Raw genomic sequence first — 18789 nt, 5'->3', positions numbered from 1 at the left:
GTCCTTGTACTGATAATACAATTTCATCATTCAATGGTACCCTAGTCCTTTCACTAGTCATATCATTTTCACACTCAATTTCATTTTACTCTTATGCATGTATCTACACTTAATGTAATTACCTATCAATTTTCATCACACTAGATGAGTATTCTTTAGAAAACATTTCTAAAATTTCATACTTTTAGCTATCCTGAGGTTTTCCTCCCCAGTAAGTGGCTCATATATATAAGCCTGACCTCCTGCTTGAGTCCCATCAATTTTCCTGCTCACTTCCACCCTTGGTGGTTGTAGAATATTCATTACATTGGAAATACCTCCACTCCGTCTATCAATCCATATCAAATATCAGATTATTTCACAAGCACACTACTATTAGTAGTATATAAATATAGACCACTAGATCATAATTTCTTTACAATTCTCATCACTATCTTACATATGATTATACAATTCAACCATCCTATCCATTTTTGTCGGGCTTCCTCCTTCAATGCTAAGCCCAAGCCCATTGAGGGGTTTCCTAAAAACCCTAATCCTAGATCTCACCTCCTCTATATATTCATTAGTTGTGGGTGGAGGTTAGGTTAAGAGATTAGAGAGAAAATTCGAGAGATAATTTTTGATTGTTTGAGCAAAGCTTCATGCTTTGCATTTGAGAGATCTCTAGAGAGTTTGAGTGAAACATCTCTAGGGTTGTTTGATTATCACCATTGTTGGAGAGGTTGAGTTAACCACCACATTGGTGTATTCTGATTATTTTGTAACCATTATTTTCATAGTGGATTTTTGATCTGGACTAGGTCCCGTGGGTTTTTACTTCTTTATTGGAGAAGGTTTTCCCACGTTAAAAATTGCTTGTGTTCTCTCTCTCTTCTTCTCCTCTTTCTCCTGTTTTTCGTTTTGATTTTTCCGCTGCGCTACCCGACCTGGTGAAGTTTAGGCCGAGATATTGCCGAGATCCGAGATCAGGATCTTGTTGATTGACTTCCGCACAAAGGCCCCTGAGCCGAGCTTGAGGGAACCGAGTTTCCAACAGTGGTATCAAAGCCCGAGTTCGACGGGTTCTGAAGAAGACGAGATGGAGACCAGTGGCATAACCAATGATGGAGACATGTTCAAGTTGACCGCAGATAATTTCACCTATTGGAGACCGATGATGGAAGATCATCTCTACTGCAAAGATTTACATGAGCCCATTATCCTTGATGAGAGACCGGCAGGCAAAACTGATAAGGAGTGGGAGATCCTGAGTCGGAAGGCGGTAGCCACGATCAGGAAATATATTGATAAAAGCCTCTTTGAGCACGTGTCCGAGTTCACGAACGCGTATGAGTTGTGGACGAAGCTGAAGTCCATGATTCAGAAGAAGACTCCCAGGAATAAAGCATACCTGGTTCGTCGACTTGTGAAGCTTGAATACAAGGACGGCATGAGCATGATTGAACACCTCAACACCTATAAAGGTATTGTGAATCAGCTGTCAAAAGCTGAGATGAAAATTGATGATGAGATGCAAGCTTTGCTACTGTTGAGCTCGCTGACAGAAAGCTGAGATACTCTGGTGGTGACTTTGAGTAATTCAGCTCCAGAAGGAAAGTTAAAGATGGATGTCGTGACAGACAGCCTCCTGAGCAAAGAAGTCAGGAGAAGAGAACGAGGTGTTATAAGCACGTCTGAGGCCAACATTGCTAAGAACAAAGGGAAATCCGACTCCCGGGGTAGAAGCAAAAGCAGGGGTAGAGGTCGTGACAGACGAGAAAAGTCCAGAGGTCGGTCAAAGCCGAAATATGAGTTGAAGTGCTTTTACTGTGGAAAGACAGGCCATAAGAAGCCAGACTGCTGGACCCTGCAGAATGATGAGAAGAACGGCTCTGTGAAGCCGGATCAGATTATTCCCAAGAAGAGGGAAGACAAGAGCACCACTGCGGTGGCTGCCAACCCGGATGCCGAGATATTCCTCCTTGGTGAGAATAATTATTTGAATGTTGCATATGATGACTGCACCTGGATTGTTGACTCCGGTGCCTCCTTCCACGTTACTCCACACAAAGGTTTTTTCTCCTCTTACTGAGGTGGTGATTTTGGAGTCGTGAAGATGGGAAATCTAGTGACCAGCAAGATTGTTGGTGTCAGTGATGTAACTCTGACCACGGATGTCGGATGCCGACTTGTGTTGAAAGATGTAAGGCATGTTCCTGACGTGCGCTTGAACCTAATCTCGGTAGGCAAACTTGATGCCGGGTTAGTGAACTACTTCGGTAGTGTTAGATGGAAGCTGGCCAAGGGAAACTTGGTCGTGGCCCGAGGTAAGAAGGAAGGCTCCTTGTACGTGATGCAAGGAAAGATCAATGGCGGAGAAGCCAACTCTATCCGAGATGAACCTAGCTTGGAGCTATGTCACAAGCGCCTCGGCCACATGAGCGAGAAAGGGCTCCAGATCCTGAAAAAGAAAGGATTATTGACCGGGTTGAAAGGCCAAGCGTTGGAAAGTTGCACGCATTGCGTAGCTGGAAAGCAGCACTGAGTTTCTTTTGTGAGACCGGATCAACCAAGACGACGCATGTATATTCTTGACCTCGTCCATACTGATGTCTGCTCCATGTCGGAAAGAACCCTTGGAGGAGCTCAGTACTTTGTTTCATTTATAGATGACCACTCCCGCAAAGTGTGGATATATTTGTCGAAGTCTAAAGACCAGGTACTCCAATCCTTTAAAGAATTCTATGCAATGGTTGAAAGGGAGACTGGCAAGAAATTGAAGGTGGTCCGATCTGATAATGGTGGTGAGTATTGCGGCCTATTCGATGCATACTGCAGAGCGGCTGGAATTCGACTTGAGAAGACGCTCCCCAAGACACCTCAGCTGAATGGACTGGCTGAGTGGATGAACATAACTATTGAAGAGAAGGTTCGAAGCATGTTATCCAATGCCGGATTGCCGAAATCATTCTGGGGAGAAGCCGTCAAAACAACTGTTGACTTGATCAACCTCTCACCATCACGGCCACTTGAAGGAGAAATTCCAGAAGAAGTCTAGATAGGTCGGAAAGCGGCCTATAATCAATTGAAAGTGTTTGGATGCCGAGCTTTCGTACATATCCCTAAAGATGAAAGGGCAAAACTTGATGCGAAGACAAAAGAATGCATCTATCTTGGTTCGCCGAGATGCGAGTTCGGGTTCCGACTTTGGGATCCAATGAATAAGAAGATAGTGAGAAGCCGAGATGTGATCTTTCATGAAGATGAGAACATTCATGACATCTCGAAGCCCAAAGTCCGAGTTACTGTCAGACGCGAAGAACCCAATCCTCCTGTCCGAGCTGAAGCAGGGGGAGAAAATCAAGAGAATGAAGAAATTGATGACCAGCAACCAGCTGAGGATGACCAAGACACTAATGTCCGAGTTGATGATGAGATCCGGGATGAGAATGATGAACCGGGTTCTCAAGCTGAAGAACAGCCGAGATATCCAACTCGAGAAAGAAGACCCTCTACGAGATACACATCTGATGAATACACCGTTGTTGCTAAAGACGGCGAGCCTCAAAGTTATGATGAGGCTGTAACGAGCTCAGAGAAAGAAGAATGGAAAAAGGCAATGCAAGACGAGATGAAATCTCTGCACGAGAATCAGACTTATGAGCTGACCGAGTTGCCTAAAGGAAGACGAGCTCTGAAAAATAAATGGGTCTACAAGATTAGGAATGAAGAGAACGGGCAGAAGCCGAGATACAAGGCCCGGATTGTAGTGAAAGGCTGCAATCAGAAGAAAGGAGTAGACTTTGAGGAGATTTTTTCTCCTATGGTGAAAATGACCTCGGTCCGAACCGTGTTAGCCATGGCGGCTTCGATGGACCTCGAGGTAGAACAAATGGACGTAAAGACGGCTTTCTTCACGGTGATTTAGAAGAAGAAATATATATGAAGCAACCTGAAGGATTCCAAGCTCCAGACCAAGAAGACTTGGTATGTCGGTTGAAGAAGAGTCTCTATGGCTTGAAGCAAGCACCTCGGCAGTGGTACAAGAAATTTGAATCATTCATGACTGATCATAAGTTTGAGAAGACAGAAGCCGACCACTGCGTATTTGTGAAGAGGTATGAGGCTGGAGATTTTCTGATTTTGTTGTTATATGTTGACGACATGCTTATTGTAGGGAAAGATAAATCGAGGATAGCCGCCCTGAAAAAGGCGTTGAGCTCGTCCTTCGCAATGAAGGACCTCGGCCCTGCAAAGCAGATTCTCGGAATCAAGATTATCCGAGATAGACAAAAGAAGCTACTGTGGCTGAGTCAAGAGAAGTACATTGAGAAGATTCTGAAGAGATTTAGCATGGACAAAGCCAAAACAGTGAGCACCCCCCTAGCCGGACACATAAAGCTGAACCAAAAGCAATGTCCGAGATCTGATGAAGACAAAGATGAGATGATGAAGGTCCCGTACCAATCCGCCGTCGGAAGCTTGATGTATGCAATGATTTGCACTAGACCCGACTTGGCGTATGCTCTTGGAATGGTAAGCCGGTATCTGTCAAACCCCGACAAAGAGCACTGGGAAGCAGTGAAGTGGATCTTCAAGTACCTCCGAGGTACGACCGACTTATGTCTCCGATTTGGAGAAGGCAAAGCGGAGTTGCAAGGCTACTCGGATTCTGATTTAGGGGGAGACGCCGACTCGAGGAAGTCGACTACAGGATATTTGATGAGATTTGCCGGAGGAGCTGTCTCTTGGCAATCAAGACTTCAGAAATGTGTTGCACTATCGACAACTGAGGCTGAGTACATTGCCACTACTGAGGCAAGCAAAGAGATGTTGTGGATGAAGAAGTTCCTCATGGAACTCGGCCATGATCAAGACAAGTACGAGCTGGGTTGTGACAATCAAAGCGCAATCCATCTTGCGAAGAATTCGACCTATCACTCCCGCACTAAGCATATTGATGTAAGGTATCACTGGATCCGGGATGTGGTGGAAGGTGGTGAGCTCGAACTCGTCAAAGTGCACACTGACCAAAATTGGTCCGACATGATGACGAAGCCGGTTCCAACAAGAAAATTTGAAGACTGCTGTGAAGGAGCCGGGTTGATGCTGAAGCCAACGCATTGAAGTCGAAGGGGGAGATTTGTTGGGCTTCCTCCTTCAATGCTAAGCCTAAGCCCATTGAGAGGTTTCCTAAAAACCCTCTAACCCTAGATCTCACCTCCTCTATATATTCATTAGTTGTGGGTGGAGGCTAGGTTAAGAGATTAGAGAGAAAATTTGAGAGATAATTTTTGATTGTTTGAGCAAAGCTTCATGCTTTGCATTTGAGAGATCTCTAGAGAGAGTTTGAGTGAAACATCTCTAGGGTAGTTTGATTATCACCATTGTTGGAGAAGTTGAGTTAACCACCACATTGGTGTATTCTGATTATTTTGTAATCATTATTTTCATAGTGGATTTTTGATCTGGACTAGGTCCCGTGGGTTTTTACTTCTTTATTGGAGAAGGTTTTCCCACGTTAAAAATTGCTTGTGTTCTCTCTCTCTTCTTCTCCTCTCTCTCCTGTTTTTCGTTTTGATTTTTCCGCTGCGCTACCCGACCTGGTGAAGTTCAGGCCGAGATATTGCCGAGATCTGAGATCAGGATCTTGTTGATTGACTTCCGCACAAAGGCCCCTGAGCCGAGCTTGAGGGAACCGAGTTCTCAACAATTTTTTTGCTGACAAGTCTGCCAATTTGAATCGACATCCATTAACTACAGTAGTGCCTTCTTTTTACATTTATCATATGCCATCCATGGCGATTCTCTCAACTTCTTCCTTATACACATAATACATAATTAATTCATCTCACCTATATTTAATCAACACTACCTCCTTACGGATTTAAATTCCATATTTCAATATATCTCAAATTAACACTTCACTAGCATAATAATTTCAAGTGGTCAAATCTTTTAGGATTAGACATCAAATATTCCATTTATTTCTCTACATTAACCTTCTCAATTTATTCAAGTGTACACCATCTATCAGGGGCCTATAACTTCTAATCAAACATAAATTATTCAAGCTCGTACCTAAACATACCTGTTCATATTTTCCAGTAATTCATCTGGTTCCAAGTCACTCACCTTAATGAAGTCTATTCACCAAGTCTACCTGTACATAATTGTTTTACTACACTACACATATATATAGGAGGTTTACCAATACTATCTTCATGCTATAAACCCATCTCAATTATATTTACTATCCACAATACCACAATTTTCACCTATGATAAAACTGTACCCAAAATAGGTTTGTTTACAATTTTTACTTATGATAAAACTTTGTAAATTTCATCTAAATGCTAGACAAAACATCTAAGTTTGTTTCCTTTAAGTCCCCTAATATTCATATTTTACTTACCGCCATCGCTGTCCATGGAGCAGTCAACACTGCAGCCACAACATTAGGCTAAGGACTTACATTCGGTGCTCCAGGGTTGCCACGCAGGCTTCTTATGATGTCCACACATGTAACACAAAGGAATGGGTTGATCAGACCCACACTAAGGAATCACATATGTAATAATCGATAAGAGTCTACATACAACTATACAGCACTTAACACAATCATACAAAATCAGAGTTCCCTAGTAAAACTGCTCTGATACCATAAAATGTAACAGCCCGTTGTACACTGGTATTGTTAACATTAATTATGATATTAAGCGCAATTGCAATCACAACAATTCATTTATAAAAATGCGAATAAACTTTTTCCGTTATTACGCGAGTATTTAAAACAATAAAAAGCGTAATAATTAATAGCTGTGACCATAACTGTAAATTCTTGCGGAATACTTGTTTAAACTATTTTTGTACCTTATTTTACTCAATACAAGACACTAAGGGGTTCCCATAAACCCACTTAGCTAATTTTTCGATTTTACGTTTTCCACTCATCCGAACATGGTTCGGTTATTATTTTTCTGCGGACACACCGCACAAAACCAGTCCTTCCTCTTTAGCTATCTTTTTTTCTTACTTAAATACCTTTCCAATGAACCATCACACGAGTCATTTCGATCTCGTTTGCTTCGGATATCACCGTTTGAAGTTGGACAAGCAAAACTGCCAATCAACCCCAAAACAGCTCCAAAAATCCCTCACTCCACGAATTACTGCAGAAAATCCACTCAACCAATTGCTCTCAAATTTTTATCTTCCTAGGGTTGCGTGTTGGCTAATTACCGTTTTGCCCTTTCTTTGTATTTTGGCCTAATTTTCAGGATTTTCACTAATCCTTCCCTTTAATCCTCATTTAATATTTTAATATATATAATTTAGAATTGCGAGGTGTTATATGGAGCCTCAAGTCCAGCAACCCAGGCACGTGCCATCCAACATCTGTTTTTCATCCACATGGTGACGCGTCCAGAGTCCATTCAGGCACCCACTTGCGGCACCAAACACATCTTCTCCTCTGCCGATATCTGTGCTGACCTGCCTCATTTGATCTTTGTTTGATCTATACCCAACCGTCCTCTTTGACCACTCAGTGGTCAGGATTTTGTAGACCACCTTACTACTAAAGCTGACACAGTCCCCGCCATTGAAAGGTCCCGATGAACTAAAATTGATACGCTACTATATAGCATAATTAAAGCCACTATTCATCCTCTCTTGAAGAAGATTTGTCGTGCTTATGTCACCTGCGAATCCATTTGGACCTAGGCCAAAGTCCTTTATACCAATGACACTCAATGCCTTTATGGAGTGTGCCAAAACCTCATGAATTCATTGCTCCTCAGAGGTTCAATGGTTCTGTAGCAGCATATTTGGGCAAAATTCGTGGTGCCTTACATGATTTCAACCATTGTTGCCTCCAGTGGCAACTCCATTCCAGGAGCTTGAGCAGCGCAATACCTTCATGTTGTTGACCTTGTATGGCTTACATCTGGAATACTTTGACTTACATGACCAAAGTTTGAAATCCCCTGCTATCCTGACTTTGGACATGGCATGTTCCACCTTACTATGTGTTCCAGCCAAACAACCATTTGGTTTGGATGTGCCCCTATTGTCCCAACTTTGAACACGACTTGACCTTCTTACTTTTCAATATTCATCACCTCAATACCCAAGAAGTACTTTAATGCACCCAAATCCTTGGTCTGAAACTGTGGGGAAAATCCTTGAGTTTGCTAATTCCAACCTCATCACTTTTGGTAATAATAAAGTCATCCACATACACCACTTGAAGATATAGCTAATTTAAGAATGTTGAAAGACTAAGTGAACAAAATTACTTCTTGTAAGTCCAAATTGTAAGATTGCGAGCTAAATCATGTAAACTAGGCCCTTGGGACTTGTATAGTGGCCACACAATGATTTCTTCAATCTGCTCATCTTACCACTCGTCCCTTGTGCAACAAATCTCGATGGTTGCTTCATATACATCTTTTCTTGCAACACCATGAATAAAGGCATTTTTAACATCTCCAATTGATGCTATGCCAATGATGGCTAGTTACAAGAGAGAGAAATAATCGAACAGATGCAAGCTTAGCAATTGAAGAAAATGCGTCATAATAATCAACACCATTATAATGAGCATATCCCATTGCAACCAAATGGGAGTTATCGATGACCTTCACACTGAGAATCCATAGTGTTAATAGTGTTTGTTGAGATATATAGTCCCATATTGGTTGTATGTGCAACTAATGTGGAGTTTATAAGGTCTTGGGCACTCCCACCCTTTGAGCTAGCTTTTGGGGTGGTGTATCTCAAGGTTCTTTACATGGTATCAGAGCCTCGCCGCCCCCCATTTTCTCTTGTGACTTTCTTAGCACAGGTAGGCTGGGCTTGTTGCATCTTCCACTCTTCAAGCCCAATGGGTTCTCGTGTGAGGGGGCGTGTTGAGATATATAGTCCTACATTGGTTGTATGTGCAACTAATGTGGAGTTTATAAGGCTTTGGGCACTCCCACCCTTTGAGCTAGCTTTTGGGGTGGTGTATCCCAAGGTTCTTTACATGTCCCACATTAGTTGCGTATACCTCATTGAGACTGCACGGACTCTTTTTATTCACATGCATGTTCCTCTTCACTTCTGGGCCGATGTAGTCCTTGCCTCTTCTTTTCTCATCAACCGTATGCCTTCATCTGTGCTTGATAATGACATTCCTTATCACTTATTGCTTCCAGATGTTCCTCTCTATCCTCTATCCCCACATGTCTTTGGTTGTACTTGTTTTGTTCATGATCTCACTCCTGGTAAGGACAAGTTAACATCCAAAGCTTTTAGAGTAAACACCCTTTTTGGTCCCTAACAAAAAACACGGTCCCCACTTTAGTCCCTTACAAAAATAAATTAGTCAGTTAGTCCCTAACAAATTCAAAGTGGACCCATCTTAGTCCTTTTGAGGGACTAATATGGGTCTTTTTTGAATTTGTTAGGACCACGATTTCAACTAAATGGGTCTACTTTGAATTTGTTAGACTTGAAAAAGGTATTTTGATATATTATAGAATTGTAAATAATCTGTACAAAGGGTTCTCTATTTATAGAGAATACTTGACCTAATTTTGACCTAATGGGCTTGGCCCAATACAACAAATAAATGACTAAATAATAACTAAATAATTATTATTTACAACACTCCCCCTCAAGCTGAGGAATAGATATTTATCATTCCCAGCTTGCTAGTAAACTCTTGAAATCTGTCTGAAGAAAGTCCCTTTGTCAATATATCAGCTAATTGACGCCCAGTGGGAATGTATGGAGTGGTAATCAACCCGCTATCAAGTTTCTCTTTGATGAAATGGCGGTCGACCTCAATATGTTTAGTCCGATCATGTTGAACTGGATTATGAGCTATACAAATAGCGGACTTATTATCACATAGCAGTTTCATAGGTCCCTCACATTTTATTTTGAGGTCATCAAGTACAATTTTTAGCCACAGTAACTCACAAATGCCTTGAGCCATAGCTCGAAATTCAGCTTCTGCACTTGATCTGACAACCACATCTTGTTTCTTACTTCTCCATGTCACCAAGTTATCACAAAGAAACATACAATAACCAGTGGTAGAACGACGGTCAGTCACAGATCCAGCATAATCAGCATCAGTGTAGACTTCTAAAGAGAGATGGCCATCACGCCGGAATAATAATCCTTTACCAGGAGTAGCTTTAAGATATTGAAGAATTCTCTCCACTGCCTGCATGTGTTTCTCCTTTGGATTGTGCATAAACTGGCTGACAACACTAACAGCATAAGCTAGGTCTGGTCTAGTATGAGCCAGATATATTAATTTCCCAACTAGCCGTTGATATTGTCCTTTATCAACTGGAGGACTCTCCTCTTCATAGCCTATCTTGTGATTCTGCTCAATAGGAGTATTAGAGGGTTTACACCCGAGCTTTCCTGCTTCTTTGAGAAGATCAAGAACATATTTCCTCTGGCTGATAAAAATTTCTTTTTTTGAATGAGCTACTTCTATCCCTAGGAAATATCTCAGTTTCCCAAGGTATTTAATTTCAAACTCAGATGCTAGTCTTGTTTGCAGAATATGTCTCTCCACAAAATCATCACCTGTGATAATAATATCATCAACATATACAAGGAGCACAGTGAGCTTCCCATCTTGGGAGTGCTTAAAGAAAAGAGTGTGATCTCCTTGACTTTGTTTGTATCCTAAAGTCATCATAACCTTAGTAAATCTTCCAAACTAGGCACGAGGTGACTGCTTCAATCCATACAAGGCCTTTTTTAATCTACAAACTTTATTTTCTCCATTCACAGAATCAAAACCAGGAGAGATTTTCATGTAGACTTCTTCTTTTAACTCACCATTAAGGAAAGCGTTCTTCACATCAAATTGATTTATATCCCAATTGTAATGAGCAGCAAGGGATAACAAGACTCTCACCGTATTCATCTTTGCAACTGGAGCAAAGGTTTCTTCATAATCAATGCCATAGGTCTGAGTGTAACCCTTGGCGACTAATCGAGCCTTATGTCTCTCAAGAGTGCTATCAGAATTATACTTTAGGGCATAAACCCATCTGCACCCTACTGCTTTCTTTCCATTGGGTCTATCAATAACCTCCCATGTTTTATTTTTCTCCAATGCATTCATTTCCTCTTGCATGACTTGAGCCCAATTCTCATCTTTCAATGCTTCATGTACTGATTTTGGGATTGAAATAGAATCTAGTGCTGAAACAAAGCTTTTGTGCTGCACAGAAAGATTAGTAGAAGAAACAAAATGGGAGATAGGATATTGAGTACAAGATCTTTTCCCTTTTCTTAGGGCAATAGGTAAGTTATCAGAAGCAGAAGCAATGGGTAAGTCATCAGAGGTATCAGAAGAAATAGGCAAATCATGAGAGGCAATAATATTAGAATCAGAAACAGGAAATTCAGGACTTACCAGTGGTTCAGGCGATTGGGGTTGCTGGTGAGACAGTATCGGTTGTTTCCTCCTCTGATATACCAATTCAGATGTCAAAATCTTTCGTATCTGTAAAGAACCTTGGGATACACCACCCCAAAAGCTAGCTCAAAGGGTGGGAGTGCCCAAGGCCTTCTAAAGGCCACATTAGTTGCACATACAACCAATGTGGGACTATATATCTCAACAGTTAGAGACTAAAGTGGGGACCGTGTTTTTTGTTAGGGACCAAAAAGGGTATTTACTCAAGCTTTTAAATGTATTTTTCTCGGTTATTCTCGTCTTCAAAAGGGTTATCGTTGTTATTCTCCAGATCTTAAGCGTTACTTAGTTTCCGCTGATGTCACTTTTCTTGATCAACAACCCTTTCATTCTATCCCATCTCAGTTGTCACAGGTTGATCATGTTCTTCCTGTCCCTTTTCTTGACTTGTCTTTGCCAGCTGCAGGTACTTCTATTCCAGATAAGCAACCTATTGCTTCAATTCCTGCGGACCGTCCACTTCTCACTTATCAGCGTCGTAAAACTTTGCCTCCTGTGGACTCGACTCCTGCTGACTCATTGCCCCCTGCAGTTGATTCTTCCCCTCTGGATCCTTCACCAGATGCTCTTCCTATTGCTCAAAGAAAAGGTAAACGTACTACTCGTAACCCTTATCCTCTTTATACCTTTTTGAGCTTTGACCGTCTTTCTTCACCTCATTTCACCTTTGTTTCTAGTCTTTCTTCTATTTCTATTCCTAAAACCACAGGTGAAGCACTTTCCCATCCAGGGTGGCGCCAAGCGATGCTTGATTAGATGACTGCACTTCATTCCAATGGCACTTGGGACCTTGTTTCTGCTCCTCCAGAGAAGTCTATAGTCGGTTGTCGCTGGGTGTTTACTGTAAAAGTTGGACCTGATGGTCATGTTGATCGACTCAAGGCACGCCTAGTTGCCAAGGGTTTTACTCAAATCTTTGGCCTTGATTATGGCGATACATTCTCTCCGGTCGCTAAGATGGCGCCAGTCCGCCTATTTCTTGCCCTTACTGCTGTTCGTCACTGGCCACTCCTTCAACTTGACATAAAAAATGCCTTTCTTCATGGTGATTTGCAAGAGGAAGTTTACATGGAGCAACCACCTGGTTTTGTTGCTCAGGGAGAGTCTGGAAAAGTGTGTCGTCTTCGAAAATCCTTATATGGTCTCAAGCAATCTCCTCGAGCATGGTTCAGTCGCTTCAGTTCTGCCGTTCAGGCGTTTGGCTTAATCCACAGTAAAGTTGATCATTCTGTATTTTATAGGATTACATCTCCTGACAAGTGCATCTATTTGTTAGTCTATGTTGACGACATCATTCTCGCCGGAAGTGATCAAGACGGAATTCGTCAGTTAAAACAGCATTTATTCAGTGCATTTCAAACAAAGGACCTTGGGAAGCTGCGTTACTTCTTGGGAATTGAGGTGGCGCAATCTAGACAAGGCATTTTTATTTGTCAAAGGAAGTATGCCTTGGATATCCTCGAAGAAACTGGTATGTTGGGAAGTAAACCAGTTGATACACCCATGGATCCTAATGTCAAGTTATTGCCCGGACAGGGGGAGTCGTTATCTGATCCTGGACGTTATCGGAGGCTAATTGGGAAGCTCAATTATCTTACTGTGACTAGGCCAGATATTTCTTTCGCTGTTAGTACGGCTAGTCAGTTCCTTGATTCCCCTTGTGATTCACATTGGGATGCTGCTGTGAAGATCCTCCGATACATCAAAGGAGCATCAGGAAAAGGTTTGTTGTATTCAGATCAGGGAAATACAGAAATTTGTGGTTATTCAGATGCTGAGTGGGCAGGATCACCCTCGGACAGGCGCTCTACTTCCGGCTATTGTGTCTTCTTTGGAGGAAACTTAATTTCGTGGAAGAGCAAGAAACAACCTGTAGTTGCTCGGTCTAGTGCAGAAACTGAGTATCGTGCAATGGCAAATACTACCTGTGAGTTAATCTGGTTAAAGCAGTTGATTCAGGGGCTTCATCTTTGTGAACAGAAACAACCCATGACACTCATCTGTGATAATCAAGCTGCGCTACATATATCCTCTAATCCCGTCTTTCATGAGAGGACCAAACATATAGAGATTGATTGTCACTTCATTCGAGAAAAGTTTCAATCAGGAGAAATCAAGACTGCTTTCGTCAACTCCTCTGATCAACTAGCGGATGTCTTCACTAAAGCTCTTAGAGGTCCTCGGGTTCAATACATTTGTAACAAACTTGGTGCTCACAATATATACGCACCAGCTTGAGGGGGAGTGTTAGAATATATTAGATATGATTAGTCTGATTAGATATGATTAGATATGATTAGTCTGATTAGATATGATTAGAGTCTGTAATTATTCTGATTGTATTAGGTCTGGGCCTTTCATATAAGCCCATTAGAGTCTCTATATATTGTAACTCTCTGAATTAGATCAATACACAACATATTATTTTAAAAAAAATTATCCCAAGGTTCTTTACATGGTATCAGAGCTTGAGTCCTCGCCGCCCCCCGCTTTCTCTTGTGGCGTTTCTTAGCACAGGTAGGCTGGGCCTGTTGCATTGTCCACTCTTCAAGCCCAATGAGCTCTCGTGTGAGGGGGCGTGTTGAGATATATAGTCTCACATTGGTTGTATGTGCAACTAATGTGGAGTTTATAAGGTCTTGAGCACTCCCACCCTTTGAGCTAGCTTTTGGGGTGGTGTATCCCAAGGTTCTTTACAGTATTCTAGGGAATGCATTTCATCCATCATAGCCACATGCCATCAATCATGAGACAAGGCCTCAGTGATAGTGGTAGGTGCAATTACACTAACCTTTTAGAGCAATTGGGAGATCACGGCTAGACACAGGAATAGCAGGAATTAAGAAGGAAATAGGGGCTGTTAGAGGTGGTGAATCTGGAGACCCTAGAGCAGCACCACTGGTCACAACTGATTTCTTGGTTCTTCGAACCCATCAGCAAGCACCATGGTTTGATTTGACTCTAGCCCTAACTAAATATGGCCAACCCAAGATGCTGGCCCTCCAACGGCAATCCCTTTCCTAGCACCTGCCAACACGGCTAGGTCCAATTTGACTATACTCCACTTGGCCTTGCCAAGGTAGAATGCTGACCTACAACCAACATTCCCCCCTCAGCATTTGCTAGCAGTTCTGGGGATTGAACTTGTGACCTTGGCTCTTGTTACGGTTGCAAGATTTTTGGAACAACAATCTCACCAAGAAACAGAGGAAAGACAGAGAAAAGAGGAATTTTATTGATGGGTAATACAGTCATGCACTTCTCAAGGGAGATGTTCCCTTTACAATGGGACTAAATCTCATTCACATCAAAATTACACCATATGCCCCCCAAACAGGAAGACCCCTCATTTATATTGTTACATAGTCCTCCAAGTATTTGTAGGGTGCTCCTTAGAATTATCATCCATAACAGCTCTCATACTACTCGTTCGAGAAAATCAAGAATGGGAATGACAAACACACTATGATAGTCCCCCCCTCCCCTTCTCTCTCTCTCTCTCTCTCTATATATATATTATATATATAGAGGAACTAGAATGAACAGTGCAGTAGCAATAAATGCGAGAATATTGACTTCCATAATCTCTATGTTTTATTTCGAATAAAGAATTCGGGACCATAGGTGCGATGATTTACTTCACGGGCAAGGTCTCTGGTTCAAGTCCAGGATGGCCCAGCTGCGCCAAGGAAGAGAGAGAGAGGAGGAGGGACTAATGTACACCTGTGTAAGTCAAAATCACTATTACACCATTCAATAACTAATGCACCTTTGAATTGGAAGTTCCTATCATATAAATCGTCTAAAATATTATATTAATCCAAAATTATTTAGTACTTCTTTAGCATACATCAAGATTAACGTGATATGTACTTTTGAAATATATGAAAATATGAACAATATGGTTTATATTGTTATTTTTGTTCATTTTGTACAAGATTTGACACAAACAATCATGATAATAGGCAGTTAAAATTCAATGGTTGGATCGATAAAAATCATATTTTATATAAAGCTATTAAATTGTGCAATCATAATATATATATATACATATATATATATATATGTATATATATATATATGTATATATATGTATATATATATATGTATATGGGGACAAAGAAATTAATTTGGCTGGTAAAAAATATTATAGTAACTATTCCCTAACGTATTTGATCAATCACTTTTACCCTCTATTCTTGTATCGCTGTGTGTCAAATACCAACTCTCAAAAGTTTAAGCTAGTAGGTAAAGCTACAATTATGGTTTTCTGTTTCTAGCACATCCTCTCTAGCATCAAATTTGGGGCTTGAAATGTTGACAATGCATAATCCCACTTTAGCATATGCTCAAATCTAATTATGAAGAATGTGAGTGGTAAGCATTGATCATTTTACCACTTGGTCATATTGGCTCTCATACTATTTATGTCAAAGGCCAACTCTTAAAAGCAAAAGCTAGTAGGGGAAGTCTATATTTCTTACAAGAAGTTACCCTGTTGAGAGGAAAGTAGATATTGTTTTGTTTGCGTGGTGTTGTTCAACTTGAACTTTATTTGGTCCTTCATATTGTAGTATCTATCGTGGACTAGGTTTGCATTTGGTTAAAAACTAGGTCCTTGGTAAAATTATTTATACACTGTTCACGTGCATTTATTATTATCTTCATACAGGTGAATGGAGTGAAGTCAAACCTTTCTCAGATTGGGTGTGATGTTGAACTTATACATAAAATGATATCTGGGCTGGTAAGTTACTAAACTCACTGCTTTCTTTGTTGTTCTGTTTTGCTTTCTCTTCTGTCTTTTAAGCATCCAATCAACTTGAATTGTCACCTTGTTGATGTTCTAACTCTGATCTATTGATTAACTTGAAAGGAAGGGAAGCTCAAGCTTGTCGAAGGCAAGCAGGTTATAAATTTAGCTCTTCAGACATGGGTTACATTCTAGCATTTGTTTTTCAAATTTTAATATTTTTATTTCCCTCGTTTTTTCTTTAAAAAATATCATGCAGGACATGACTAATTCAGGTCTCTGGTATTTATGCCAATTTGCTGAAGGAATTAACGATGGGCCTGATGGTAAAGTTTTTAAGGTCAGATGCTTCATCCTAGTATGTGTTTTCCTCTATTTTCCATCTAGTAGAGGGTATACATTAGTACCCCGAGGGGCGGCATAGCTAGTAAGCGGGCTGTGCCTAAGGATCAGTTAGGGTTGAAAGTTCTATGGTTTGATTCCTAGGCAAAGCACTTGGGGGCTAGTGGAAAAAACCTTCGCACTCTATGCAATGAAGGGGATTAGTCTCTTTTAGAGAATAATATAAACCATTAAAAGGGTCCTCATCTAACACCTTAAGATTTTGGGTTGAGATAGTTCTTTACATGGTATCAGAGCATCGGTGATCATAAGGTCACGGGTTCAATCCTCACCGTCCCCCACTTTCTACTGGAATTAAAATAAACACAAAGTAAACCAAAAATTGGGCCTGTGTAATATTTACGCTTCAAGCCCAAAAGACTCTTGTGTGAGGGATGTGTTAGAGAATAATATAAATTATTAAAAAGGTCTTCACTCAACACCTTAAGGTTTTGGGTTGAAATTGTTCTTTACTGTCTCATCCAAATGGGTGGAGACATTCCTAGGAAACTCCAAAAAAAAAAAAAAGACATTCCTGGGAAACTCCAAAAAAAAAAAAAAAAAAAAAGTGTATACATTAGTCACAAAAAGGGATTCTGGAGATTTTTTCAGAACGGTTTTATGATTTAGGATTATCTAAATGCAGCTGCCATTTAGCAGTTAACATGTTGAAATTCATTGTCATTATGAAAAAGAATACTAAACTTCTAAATTTTCTTCTGCATATAATGTTTTTATGAGTGATTTGACAGGTTATTGAGGAACGTACAAACCATACAACAATGACACTCGGGGAGAAATCACTTGAGGTTTGTCAACTCGGTGTGATGTTTTCAAAGTTAAGTACTGATACCTAGTCATACATGTCTTATTGCAAGTATGTTTCAGGGGCTGCAATTCATTGCTAAAACAACAGAGACAGTTGAGAACTCACCCATAATAACAAGGAAAGTTGGTCTTAATTCTTCAAATGAAAAAGAACCTGTTTCCAAACGAAGAATACACAGGTCATTTCCTGTTGGCATTTCTGTGAGCAAGGGCATTGCGTTTGGTGTGTGATTAGTCTTTTGCTTGAAATTATTGCTGATCAGCCTGCGTGATCACACAAAATTTGGGATTGCGAGATATTTATTACGACTACCAAAATTTCACAGGCACAAAAAGGAGCACCATCAGTTCAACATTAATCAATTTGTATCTCTTGTATATGCAGTTTCAAGAACGGTTAAATCCAGCCATGTCTTTGATTCGCTTGATTTGTTAAAAAATTGAGATAACAAAACACCAAAAAAGTTGTACCTTGTGTCCTTTTTTGATGTTTAAAAAAATATAAGTACTACGCAGGTTAAAACAATGCATAATGCAAAGCATATTATCATACATTTTGCTTTATTTTGTTTATGAAAATCACAACTTTCGGATAACTATAGTAAGAGAAATGGCCCAAGTACATAAATGATGGGTATGCTATGACATTATAACTATCATTCTCATGATTACTGTATTATCTTAACGTGAATTTTTTTTAATATATTAAGAAATATAATAGTATTTACCATTTTTTTGTGCATTTTGACTTGTCACTCATTGACCCAAGAACTTGATTAAGATAATTACTGGGTTGAGTTTAGAACATTGTCCTAGGCCATAAAACCCTTCCTCTCGTTGATTTATTTGTCATGGGAAGAGAGAGATACAATCCCACAAAATTTGATGCGATGTCGCACGTAATTGGTCACATTATTTCTATTTATCTCTTTATACAATCTGAACATAAACAAATTCATTGATGTAAAAAAGATGAGTTTATCAACAAAAAATAAAAATAAAAAACTAATGTCAAATCATATTCTCGTTACCTATTTCTTCTTTTACCATTTTTCTTATAAATATTTTTAAATCTTATTTTTAGTGGCAACTGCTCCAAGTGATAAGGAATCCAATTTTTCGAGGTATGATTCCATATGAGTCTCATGAATAAAATAATAGGTTCTTGATACTTTTGTACTCTATGGGGTCCATCTTTCCAACTTGAATTTGTCAGGACTTAAAAAGACTTGACAATGCTAGAATAAGAGCACTAAATGAGTTTGACTAAATTATAATTTTTTGATTTTTTCATTCTCTTATGTGGAAATATTTTAAACTAATAAGAAACACTATAATATTTATTAAT

General features: G+C 40.1%; 1 protein-coding gene across 1 annotated transcript in view; it reads left to right on the top strand.

Moving 5' to 3' along the window:
* The window catches only part of LOC133295973 (uncharacterized), a 34333-nt gene extending 16319 nt beyond the window's left edge, over positions 1-18014 (top strand). Inside the window, exons 5-9 of the mRNA XM_061494919.1 lie at positions 16152-16226; positions 16356-16388; positions 16492-16572; positions 17366-17422; positions 17502-18014. Of these exons, the coding sequence (XP_061350903.1) occupies positions 16152-16226; positions 16356-16388; positions 16492-16572; positions 17366-17422; positions 17502-17672 (417 nt within the window). The 3' untranslated portion in view covers positions 17673-18014. The remainder of the gene's footprint in view (positions 1-16151; positions 16227-16355; positions 16389-16491; positions 16573-17365; positions 17423-17501) is intronic.
* The last annotated feature ends 775 nt before the right edge of the window (positions 18015-18789 follow it).

The sequence above is a fragment of the Gastrolobium bilobum genome, unplaced genomic scaffold, assembly GCF_033153095.1.
Source record: "Gastrolobium bilobum isolate Gb01-03AN ecotype WA unplaced genomic scaffold, APGP_CSIRO_Gbil_v1 utg7896, whole genome shotgun sequence".
Classification (NCBI taxonomy): Eukaryota; Viridiplantae; Streptophyta; class Magnoliopsida; order Fabales; family Fabaceae; genus Gastrolobium; species Gastrolobium bilobum.
This window is presented reverse-complemented; position numbering and strand designations above follow the sequence as displayed.